The 12,095-nt window shown below is 43.2% G+C and overlaps 1 protein-coding gene across 2 annotated transcripts in view; it reads left to right on the forward strand.

The window, feature by feature from the left end:
- LOC146384357 (basic helix-loop-helix ARNT-like protein 1) overlaps positions 1-11,133 on the forward strand; it is a 30,907-nt gene extending 19,774 nt beyond the window's left edge. For both annotated transcript variants that reach the window (XM_084936314.1, XM_084936315.1), the window contains exons 13-20: positions 2,224-2,470; positions 3,215-3,321; positions 3,427-3,577; positions 3,701-3,780; positions 3,900-4,008; positions 5,277-5,370; positions 6,731-6,824; positions 6,906-11,133. In XM_084936314.1, the coding sequence (XP_084792440.1) occupies positions 2,224-2,470; positions 3,215-3,321; positions 3,427-3,577; positions 3,701-3,780; positions 3,900-4,008; positions 5,277-5,370; positions 6,731-6,824; positions 6,906-7,063 (1,040 nt within the window). In that variant the 3' untranslated portion in view covers positions 7,064-11,133. The remainder of the gene's footprint in view (positions 1-2,223; positions 2,471-3,214; positions 3,322-3,426; positions 3,578-3,700; positions 3,781-3,899; positions 4,009-5,276; positions 5,371-6,730; positions 6,825-6,905) is intronic.
- Positions 11,134-12,095: the final 962 nt, after the last annotated feature.

The raw sequence follows: 12,095 nt of genomic DNA on the forward strand, positions 1-12,095 counted from the left end.
GCTCTACAGGCCTCAGTTAACACGTTAACTGTTAAAGTTCATAACATTATATTTAGAAAAAGACTGAACAGAACAAGTGTGGCTTGTTTGGGATTGTTGTTAGCAGGAAGTTTCCACACGGCTTCTGATCCAAAGTGAAGCTTGGCTTCAATGGACAACAAAGGAGGGGTGATGGTTTGGGCTTGTGTTTAAGTCATTGAGTTGATCATGAACTCAGCTGTATACATAGGTATTCTAGAGTCATATCTGAGGCCGTCTGCCCCTTAATAAAACTTGGAAATGACGAAGTTGGGTCGTGTGACACGACAGCGATCCCCTGCACAACAGCAAATCTACAGCTGGGTGGCTGGAAAGAAAAGTATCAAGCTGTTTCTTCTGACTTACGATTACTTCAGTTGGACTTTTATTGTGAAGAGATCCACAGAGTGAAAATGTGAAGATGGATTTTTATTCTCACAAGATGACAACGTTCTCATTAAAGTGAACTTTGGCCTAACTACCTTAACGGTTTGCTTTGTTGTTGATGAACAGTTGCAATGGGCCAGTAAAAGTCCAGACCTCACCCTGAATGTAATGATGTGGTTGGACCTTAAGATTCAGCTGTGCTGAGCAAATGCCTAAAAATCTCAATGAACTGAAGTAACACTGTAAAGTAGAGTGGGCGGGCCAAAATTGATCCACAACAGTGTGTAAGGCTGATTAAATCATACAGAAAACAGTGTGGTTCTGCCGGTGTCACGCTCTGCCTCCGGCTCATTTCTACAGAGTTGGTCCAAACAGTAAAAGTTAACACAAAAACAGCTAAAGCCAAAAATGAATTTGAACTCTGAGCAAGAACCAGACTATCATTTAACAACATCACAAACTACAAGAAAATGTTATGTTGCAATTAAAAAGCACTGAGGTAGTTTAATTTGAACAGAAACACGTTATGGCCCATTAATCAAGTAAAAATATATGAACGACAACAACACTTTTGAAGTTATTGGGACCTGCTGAATCACATTTAACTGACCAAATTCTGATTTGTGTGAATCTTATTTGGAAATTGCACCTGGGCTGTTCTGGCAACCTCTATATCACACTTCATTAGCTGTGTGCCAAGCAGGTCAGGGCTGAAAGCAGTCTGAGTCAGCTTGGCAGATGGTGGTTTCAGCCGTGGTGAATTAGCTGAAACACATTGGAGTGCAGTGTAACATCACGCCTGGACTCGAGTTTTTAAGATTAAAAATCAAAGGTTTAGAACATGACACGAACGGAGCCTCGGTCGCTCAATTTTCCTCGTTGGAAAGTGACGCACGGGACATTTGCACTTTGATCAGTCAATATAAGATTTTCCTGGAATACATTGCAGCATGTGTGCTCCACTGGTCTAAGAGCAAATGAAAACATGGCTGGCTGCGTTTGGAGCTACTTAGTAGCTCATTGAGGAACTGGAGTGTAAAACGTCTTTTATAATCAGAGGAACATTTGCACATACATGCAGCTGATTGTCACAGTTCATGTTAAAAAATGTTTGCAGTTAACGTTCATGGAGACACACTTCTCTGTGTTACGCTGGGGGGGGGGCTGCGAAGTTCAGTACAGCTACAGAAGTGAAACGAGAAGGTATCTTACTTGTGTAAAATGTGTTGAGAAGATGGGAGAAGTAGTCGCGTCTTCATAGAGAGTGGAAAGGTGTTCCAGATGGTTTGGGTGTTTGCAGAGGAGGGATGGCAGATATACTGGACAAAGGCTGTTGAAGATGAAGTTGCCAGGCAGGAGGTTCTTGTAGTTTCTAATCTTGTAGTTTTATTGCAAAGAGCAAGAAATAAACAGCCCTGAAAATCAGATGGGCTCATTTGTCAAAAATAGTTTTAAGAGGGTACAAGCCAAAGTCCACACAGCACTAGCTGATTAACTGTGATCCTTCAGTCCTGCAGGGACGACCGTATGATTTGTCTTCAAGGGTTCAGCCTAGTGTTTTGATTTGTATTTGATAATTAGCTGTAACTGCATCACTGCTGTGGCTTCCTCAGCGTTTTGTAAGAGATTTTGAATCAATCAGCCAAACTGTTCACATGTGGGTTCATAATCAAAAATAAATCCCATCACATTCAGTTCAGTGAACTGTAAAAAATGCTCCATCATACCCCACAGCATGGTGACGGTATCCCACTAAGATGGCCCTGCTTATTTCTAATTTTAACGCCTCTCTCTCGTGTCTCTTCACTCTCATTACAGCGGACCGTAAGAGCTTCTGCACTATCCACAGCACAGGCTACTTGAAGAGCTGGCCACCTACCAAGATGGGTCTCGACGAAGACAATGAACCCGACAACGAGGGCTGCAACCTGAGCTGCCTGGTGGCCATCGGCCGCCTGCACCCCCACATCGTCCCCCAGCCCAGCCTGGCAGACATCAGGGTGAAGCCGACAGAGTACGTCTCCCGGCACGCCATCGACGGCAAGTTCGTCTTCGTTGACCAGAGGTGAGAGGCAAAAGAGCGTTAAAGGGGAGAGCCGAATAGGTCACCTCGTCTTGATTTATGTGACAGGACAGTAAAGTTCAGCTGCTTGCATACTCACATGATTTTCAAGGTCGCATTTCCCTCAGCTTATCCGCAGAGTCCGCCTGCTTGTTGATATATTTAGAGAGCAAAAGATTAGATAATAAAAGGATAAAGTGGCCAAAAATTGAACCGACTGTAATTTTGATATGAGAGTTTGATATGAAATTGCCTCCTGAAGGGTGGAGGGGTGAGAGCTGTGAGGAAATATGGATTCAGAGAAACCGAAATAACTTGTAGTGCATAAAATGTCAGAGTAGAGCCACAAATAGTCGACTTTTACCTGCAGCGCTGTGTCATTTAGCACAGCCTTTGTTAGCAACAAACACGATGGAGTCAAATACACCCCTGTTTAGGATGTGGTGATTTTTGAGTTTTTAATTTTAGCTGTTTAGATGAACACATTATGTTTCAGTACACACTGATTTATCTTAGAGCTGTGTTACAACCGGCCTTTAGTACAGATGAAAAGCTTTTCAGTTAAATAAGTTTTATTCTTGCTCAGTGCATTAAGTGCAAAAAATATATAATAGCGAGGAGGTTTCAGGACAGAGTGATCTGTTTTTGGGTGATTCACTATCTTAGAAAACCTTTGTTGCCCATAATTAAGACTCTCACCAGCAGCTGCAAGCGAACAATCCTCTTTGTGTCTGTGTGTTCTTCCAGAGCCACAGCCATCCTAGCCTACCTACCCCAGGAGCTGCTGGGAACTTCCTTCTATGAGTATTTCCACCAGGACGACATCAGCCACCTGGCAGAATGTCATAGACAAGGTGCCTTCTGAGAAACCTCTAGAATCCCTATTAGAGTTTAATAGAGAAGATGTGAATGAATGAATGCTAGTGTGCTCACTGCGAATGTATCGCAAATGTCCACAGTGCTACAGATGAGGGAGAAGATCAACACCAACTGTTACAAGTTCAAGATCAAAGATGGCTCCTTCATCACGTTAAGAAGCAGATGGTTCAGCTTTATGAACCCCTGGACCAAGGAGGTGGAGTACATCGTGTCTACCAACACTGTGGTGTCGTAAGTATCTGAAAACGCATTTTATTTGCTTTACCTGGAAGTTTTTAAGCTATGAACAAAAATATTTTGGCTCTCTGAAGACTCGGGTACATCACCTGTGCGCTTTCCCCCCCCCTTCTTCAGGTGTCCTATGATGGAGGGATCAGATTACCCTCAGTCTGCTGCCTCTCCACAGAGTATGGACAGCGTCCTGACCTCAGAGGGTAAATGACTTCCTTCATTCTTTCACTCCCTGCTTATTTATCAAAAACATCAGCCCATGTCCACAGTTATTCTTCACAGTGCATACATTCTTTTTCTCTTGATTGCTGCTGATTGGTAGGTGGGGGGAGGCGGGCGCTGCAGACGGTGCCTGGTATCCCCGGCGGCACAAGAGCGGGAGCTGGGAAGATTGGACGCATGATTGCTGAGGAAGTGATGGAGATCCAGAGGTGAGTATAGGAGAATTTCTGTGGTTTTTACAATCTCAAACCAGTCGAGCAGAAAACCAGCGTTGGTGCTCTAATGGAAAATCACCGTGGCCTAGTTTCTTACTCAGATCATGCTGATAGAGGTGACACAGAGAATGAATTATCAGGTATTACAAGCCAGCTGTACACACTGGCAGGTGAGTATATGACAAACCATATGCAGGATTTTACCTCATTTTTCTGCACTGAATCATTTCAAATGTCAGGTTACAATAAAATGGAGAATAGGCACATGTTCTGTGCTGTCTAAAGTAGGACAGTGTGTTCGCGCTGCAGGCTCTCCTCGCTTTGTGAAACTTCAAGGCTAATGATGAAACCCAGCCAAAATACCACAGACTCTACTGATAAATGATCGCCCGATTGTTATGGCAGTTCTGAAGAATGATTGTGTTCAGTGAGGCTGATAGAAGAGGGACATTTTTTTATTTGGGGTTTTCGTGTGCTGGAAGATTTTTGGCATTTTAGGGAAAGATGCTGTTTGACCTTCTGAGACTGGTCAAATTTGCAGACCACATGAATTCATGCCTGATGCAGCGATACATACAGTACATACACACGTGTGTGTGTAATTACTCATGCAGTACATGTGAACATGCACATTTTCTTTTATCCTTTAGGACAAAAAAAAATAACAAGGCAATAATTGGCTGCCTCTTTAGCAAATACACAGAGGATAGTCGTCCTTGTTCTGCTCTGGCATGTCACATAAGAGAGCAGCATGAAGACATTCTCCACCCGGTGCAGGTTCTGAGGCAGGAAAACAAATTATTGTTGCCAGCTGCAAACCTCGTAGAGTCTCTCCAACCATGACGAGGGATTTACCGACCTGATATTTAAATCTGAAGTATGTTTGATCTGGACTCACAAAGCTGTTTCAGGTATAATCTGTTCAGTTCCCTTCTATTTAGTGTGTGATACGTCAGTAGCGCTGCACTCGTTGCTAGGAGAAGAAACCACAAAGGATCAGCATACATGCAATGGAAAAACCTTTCTTTAAGTGTTTGAGAGCATTTAACGTAGTCACAAAATAAATAGGCTTATTGTAGCACTAGCATCGTGTTGGTACTTGATATCGACTCTACGAATACCTGGATGGTGTACTTGTTGTGTTTCATGTACTTGTACTTTTCAGTTCATTCAAAATGGCGAGTGTGAATACAGAAATAGACGATTGGAGACAGCCTAGATCTGATTCAGAAACACTGCTGTTATCTGTTTCTCCCTATCAGGATTCGAGGCTCCTCCCCCTCCAGCTGTGGCTCCAGCCCTCTGAATATTACCAGCACACCTCCACCCGACACCTGCTCCCCAGGGGGCAAGAAGGTAACACACACACACCTAATTGACCTGAAAGCAGTTTAATTTGTGTGCTTCTCTGTGAACGTTCACTGTGGTGAGGGCCACGTGCTCAGGGTTCCTGCAGTCAAGTCAAGTCAACTTTATTTGTCAATTCTGCCACATGTACAGGACATACAGAGAATAGAAATTTCGTTACTCTCAAACCCTAGGTGAAATAGCAAATGAACATTTAAATATAAGAGAGTGATTAAAAAATGCAAATAAAATAATTAAAAATAAAAAGGACATTAAAAAAAAAAATCTTCATATATCTGTAAATAAAACATGAAAAATAAAGTCTTTAGATGTCCTTTATTTTGAGATGGTGTCTTTAAAAGTCACTACTAATAAAATAATTCTGTAAATCACTTGCTCGGTATTGTCATCTCTCTGTTGTCATGCACATTTATTTATTTTAGGATAAAATTAAACAGTTTGACCCTCCAGGGCAGGGATGTCAGACTCCTTTTACAATGTGGGCCAAATCCAGACTCTGACTCTGAGTGAGCTGAATCAGTGAAACTACACGATAAATGTCTGTGATGGTTCTTAGTCATTCAGGTCATCGTAGTCCGAGTTTCTTGAAGATGATTCACTTCTCGGATGAGAGGTGAATCATCTTCAAGAAGCTCCTTAGACTACACGATAAATGTGTATAATTACAGAAAAGGTTCTGGTAGTTCTTTGCTCAGACGGTCCTGAAATTGTAAAATATTACATTTTTGTTAATTCAGAGAAAATGTCCTGTGTACTTAATGTAAAAATCATAATTTTATATAGTAAATACGGAAAAACCAGGAACTTTTATGTCATTTAAGTGTTTATCTATTACCTAATTACTTTGCTGTGTGAATGGCAATTAACCTGGGTTCTTTATCATTAGGAGAAGTTGTAAAAACAGTTAAAACTTCAAATCTATGCACTCCTTCACATTTTTCAGAGCCATCCAGTGGGCTGGAGTCTTTCAGAGGCCAACTCTGGGCCTCAGGCTTCATGTTTGACACCACTGCTCTAGCTCCTGCACTACCCTAACAGAATAACTGTCCTCATCTCTACTTTAGCCATAATTGCATTGTTGAAACACCAAACTTGTCTGGTCTAATCTTAGTATTTATAGTGCATGAACTTCATGGGTCTGTCTAAAACCTGAAAAAAATGCCCCTAAAGCAAACCCAGAAGAGCAAAATGTGCAAAATTATTTTATCCTGTTTTAATAATGATAAAAATGCTGCTTGTACCACTTTAACATGTGTATACAAGTTCATGCTTCCGCGAACCTCAGCGTCACTGAACAAGTTCAATGTTTTTTACATTGAACTGATGTTTACTCGTGTCGTCTCTGCAGATTCAGAACGGAGGGACGCCCGAGCTGCCCAGCACGGGGATGCTCCCTGGACCCGACTCTGTTGGCTACCCCTACTCCAACCAGTCCATCATGAGTAAGTCACTGAGTAAATCTGTCATTTTATGATTATGTCCTCTTCATCAGTCATCTTCTTAACAAGTTGCTCTCTGTAAAGGTGACAACTCCCACCTGAGCATAGACATCATGGATGAGCCCGGTTCCAGCAGCCCCAGCAACGACGAGGCGGCCATGGCTGTCATTATGTCCTTGCTGGAGGCGGACGCTGGCCTCGGGGGGCCCGTCGACTTCAGCGACCTACCCTGGCCGTTGTGAGGAAGCTGGGAGGGACGAGCCGGAGCTGCTGACGTGGGGTCGACGTCTGGTTGCCACATTTTCCAACCTGTGTGCATGACGGCACCGCAAAAATGTCCATCTTAACAAAAAAAGGAAGGAAAAAAAACGCTCTGTAGATACAGAGGAGATCCTCTCTCTTTAGTTGTCCATCAGACTGGATGGCCGTTAGGTTTCACCCCCAAGTTTTTGGTTCGTCATTCCCTGCAGGTGGAGCTGAGATCCTGTTAAGATGCTAATTTTTCCAGTGCTGGTTTTCTAACGTTGCCACGGTGAGAAACAATTTCTCTAACAACGGCGGTGCTGACATGTCGATGCTCCTTCACTCTCTACCCCATCAACCCAAATTTGACAGAACCCCCCCCCCAAAAAAAAAGACACTTGAGACGGTGGCAGAAGTTTAATGGTGTTGTGTTGGGTGGTGAGCCCCCTGTCTCTGAGTTTTCCCTGTAGGATACTGTACAAGCACGAGGACGTGAACACACAACAGAAGATACTCAGAGGACCTTTATTCCCAAAATTCCACTACCAGGTGTATCTCACGTATTTAAATTCTTCCTTCTTTTTTGTAAAGACTGAATTGTTTTGGAAGGCACCGCCCAGCTGCTGTTTCCAGAGTTTACGCAAACTTTTACTCCAAGCTGCTCATCCTCATCTGTTTCCTCAGAAATACTGAACTTCTCAGTTTCCTTCTGTGTTCACTCAAACAGCCTGCAGTGCTTCTGAGAGAGGCATTAGGAAGCTAGAAAAAAAAAGGCGAAAGCGCTGGAGGGGGGGTTGTTGGGTTGAGGATCCCTGTGCGTGTGCCTGTGTGTGTGTTGAGAAACAGACCAGTAAGGTTTAACAGGTTGGCCTGTGTGGCCTTGCTTATAAATCAAACTGATCTTTTTACTATTTTACTGTTATTTTCTAGTGAATGCAGACATGCTTCCCATACAGAAGAAGGAGGAATAAGTTGAAACATTGCAAATATAATAAAAATCCCAGCAGTAAGCGAGACGGGTGTGCAGGAGCTCGGTTAGGTCGGGGTTCCCTGCGTCACATGTTCCCGTCTATTTAAAAGGCGCTGGTGAAATAAAGCAGGCGATTAGAACAGCCTCGGGATCGTGGATAGATTTAAGAGGGACTAAACACAGCCACGGGTCTAAACTCACACACACCTACCAAGGACCAAACGCCACACGGCTGCAGTAATAACACGACGTAGTCGATGGTGCTGCCACTGTCTTCTTGCGCATGAACATGAAAGATCAAAAAATGCAGAGTAAAAGCGGACAGTGGCTGCAGTGGTTTTAATACTCTGGTTCTTATTTTAGAACTTAATCTTTCTCTTCAGACCACAGAGCGGTTCTTCCTCATACCAATCCAAATGCTCTCTGCAGGTAGACGGGCGTGGACGCAGTGTAGTGTAGATTCTCCACGGATGAGTCCATGTGGTCACAGAGAACAGGCAGGCGAGCAGACATCCACACAGATCCTCACACTCACTGATGACAAAGCCTCGAAGGTCCGTTTGGTTCATAATTTGTGACAAATTTGCATCACTCAGACTCGAGCAGACTCCAGAATCTTATTTTTCCAGCGTCATCTTTACTGAGTTCCCAGCTCGCCTGCTGCACTTGCAGTTTTAAATCTTTGCATTATTGGCAAGTGATGCTTTATTAACCAACGTTAAGCTTTTTCCTTTCACCACTGAAGCTTTTTAAATGACTGGTGCTCAGTAGTGATCTTAAGTCCAAACTACTGAAGCCATCTATTTAAAAAAAAAAAAAAAGGAAAGGAAAAGAAAAGAAAAGAAAAAAGTGCCAAATCTTTTATTTGCGTTAAGTTTCTCCCCAAAGAAGAAAGAGGAGGGAAAAACCCAACCGATCCAAGACTCAAACCTTGAGAGAATGTCGGCAGCAGCGTCTGCAGCTCGACGTGCTGCCAGAGAGTGCTGCATGAGAGTCAAGCTCAGTCCTTAATCAGCTTAGCCAACTGAAAATCTCCAATCTGTCATAAACGTTTTGATTTCTATTGGACCAAAAAGGCTAAAAAGTGTAAATCTACTCCCATCATTCATTATTTCAAAAACAAGGCCTATAAACATGGGTGCAACTGCACTGAACCTAAATCCCCGCTGAGTATCGAGCAGCACAGTCCCACAGGGAGACCCAGAAACCAGCTCTGAATATAAGACAGTCTTGGTGCATAGATTGACCTACAATGCTGGAATCTTTCAAAGGAATAATAATAAAAAAAAAAGACCATCAGCGAAGATCTGTTCCTCCTCGTGGACGGCCTCCTGCTCGTTTATCTCTGGTGGGCTTCTGAGTGTTTGCAGCGAGCGCTCCGCAGGAGAGGAGCGAACAGCTGGAGTGAAGCTCTGACAGCTGTCAGAACAAAGAACGAGGCTTTAATGGGGGGGGAAAGGTGGTTAATTGAGTCCGGTGGGAGCAGCAGCTGTATGGGCGGGCACACTCGGTGTGCTCAACAGCAAACCAGGACTGTTCAAGTGCTCCTCCATGAGGAAATGTTCTTCACTGCCATTTTATTGACAATGCGGGAGGCGACGCGGCGTCAGCCTGCTAACATAGAAACCAATAAGCTTGGGTTACAGGGTCTCCACCTGCTCACCCCCTCACTGATTGAACTGTGTGTTGAACTGTGTTCTCAGCAGAGGGGACTGGATGGGCTCTTTGGGCTTTACTTTACACCACCCACAGAAGGATCCACCCCCTTTTTTAACCAGCCTGGGTGGGGCTAAAAGAAGCTGAAAAAACCCCCAAAAAACCTCTCAGCTAATTTATTTGCAGACTTGCCAGACTGCAGTTACTCTTAAATTTGGTCTTTTTTTGCCCATTTCACCCAACTGTTAATTCAAACTACCTTACTAACTGCTGGTGAACAAAGAGGACTTTGTAACAAAGATGGAGCTCACCAACATCTCTAATCACTTCCTGCAACAGTTTCTGGGGGTCACAAGAGATTTTTAGTAGCCTTTTTTTCCCTCGATGATGAAGATGATCCCTAATTTGACCTCTTCTCCTCTGCTGTCACAGCCCCGGGCCTTTGTGTTGTCCGATAAATTAGAGGCAGACATGACAAAAACCAAAAGAAGCAAAGACACAATCAGATTTGCCTTTTAACTTTCTGAAATCTATTTTGGAAACAAAAAAAAATCTAATTAGATGTTTGGAAATATTTTTTTAATGGCGCTGCATTATAAATACATTATGAAGGCTCCGGTTTGGAGTCGCAGAGATAAAGCCTGGATTTGAGTCTGAAAGACGAAATCCCAGAGATGTATTTAAAAAAAGTAAATAAATAAAAAAACACAGAAACAAAAGAAGTTTTCTTCATCGCTCTATTTGCAAAGCATAAACAAAATTAAACTGTGTTCTTGTGTATGACATGAAAAAGGTCTTTAAAGGGCTGATGTATAGCTTCTCAGCTTCTCACCGTGACCAGCACGTTCTTATACAAACACAAGGCTTCCTGTCAAACTTCGAACACTTTTGATGTGGGCGGGGCTAACACTTGAGGAAAATACTTTTTCATGATGGGTTTTCTGTTTTTAACTTTCAAAGAAAATACATGTGAGACACAAGCTGGGCTAATACAAGTCACCTGTTTTATTTCCACGTGGGCAGACAATGTTAACATCGACCAACTGTGGCAACAGCTTTTAAAAGAAATCCTTATTTGAGGAGGCTGAATGCTGCGAGAGTGGCAGCTGCAGCACCAGCTGCTGTTTGGACCTCAGCCGCTTAAGTTTAAGCCGGGCTCAGACTCCGCCTCCGCCGTCCTCCTCCAATCAGGCAGCAGCTGGCAAGGTCCCCTCTGTATCTGTTCTAGTGGGTTTATTTCTGTTTTAAGTGTTTCTACTCTACACACTACAATAAAGTGTTCTCCTTGTTGATATCTCCCTGCCCCACCTGACGATAATGTATCAAATCTTTAAATATTATCATGTTAAGAGTATACTTTATGCAAATATATATGAGTATGATGAGTGTATTGTATGTATCAGCAGTGAAATATTTTTCAAATAAAATTATTTGTTTCTGTCATCGAGGATTCGCCCGTGTTTACAGTCGCTTGCTGGCTTCTTTCACAACTCTCAGCCAATCGGTGAAGCCTGCTGGTATTTTTATATGGTGTTGCCATCCAGCTCGGGCAGAATCTGCAACAGAAATGCTGCTGCTGCTTCTCCACCGCCACAGGCAGCTGAATAGAGCTGAGCGGTTAAAGCACACTTCAGCAGGACAAAGAGCTTGTAGGTTAACCCGAGAGGTTCGTCGTGGTTTGCTTCCCGCGGCCCTGTAAAGTTGCTCAAAGCATGAGCAGACACTGTGGACGCACATTAAATAATCATGGTTACAGTGGAAGCAGCGTATCTATATTTGATCTGTCCAGCCGAGGTTGAGTCGTTTTCCTGCTACTGAGCATTTCTTTCATCCTCTGCCAAAGCTTCACAAAACCTCAGATGCCGCTTTAAAAATTGAAAGTAAAGTTTCTTCTTGAGACTCTGCGTGTTGTGAGAAGGCATCTGAATTTTAATATTTCAAAACTTTCAGTGCTGCTGCATCTGGAGGGATGTCTTCTAAAGCTGAGTCACTGCACGCCGATCACATCTGCAGGCTTCAAACATCACTAATCACGCAGCCTGGATCAGTGTGCAGCGCCAAGACCTGGACGTAAAGCTGTTATAACAGCAGAAGGCTTCAGCAGGACGGCTTGCATTCAAATGACACAAGTTTGACTTATTAATGAGTGATTAACATGTAAACAGCCAGTGTTGGAAACATCTGAGGTGGAGATTTTAATCACCATAAGCACCTTAGGGTTCGAGAGGACTCATTTTCTGCCATGTATATACTTATAGCCACTTTATTAGGTGCACCTTTTCAGCTAATTGTTAATATATACCTAATCTAAGTAAATCTATAATCAGCCAATCACATGGCAGCAACTCAATGCATTCAAGGTGACCTGCTGAAGCTCAAACCAAGCATCAGAATAAAAAGAAAGG

The sequence above is a fragment of the Perissodus microlepis genome, chromosome 7, assembly GCF_051167445.1.
Source record: "Perissodus microlepis isolate ML-2025 ecotype Zambia chromosome 7, ASM5116744v1, whole genome shotgun sequence".
Lineage (NCBI taxonomy): Eukaryota > Metazoa > Chordata > Actinopteri > Cichliformes > Cichlidae > Perissodus > Perissodus microlepis.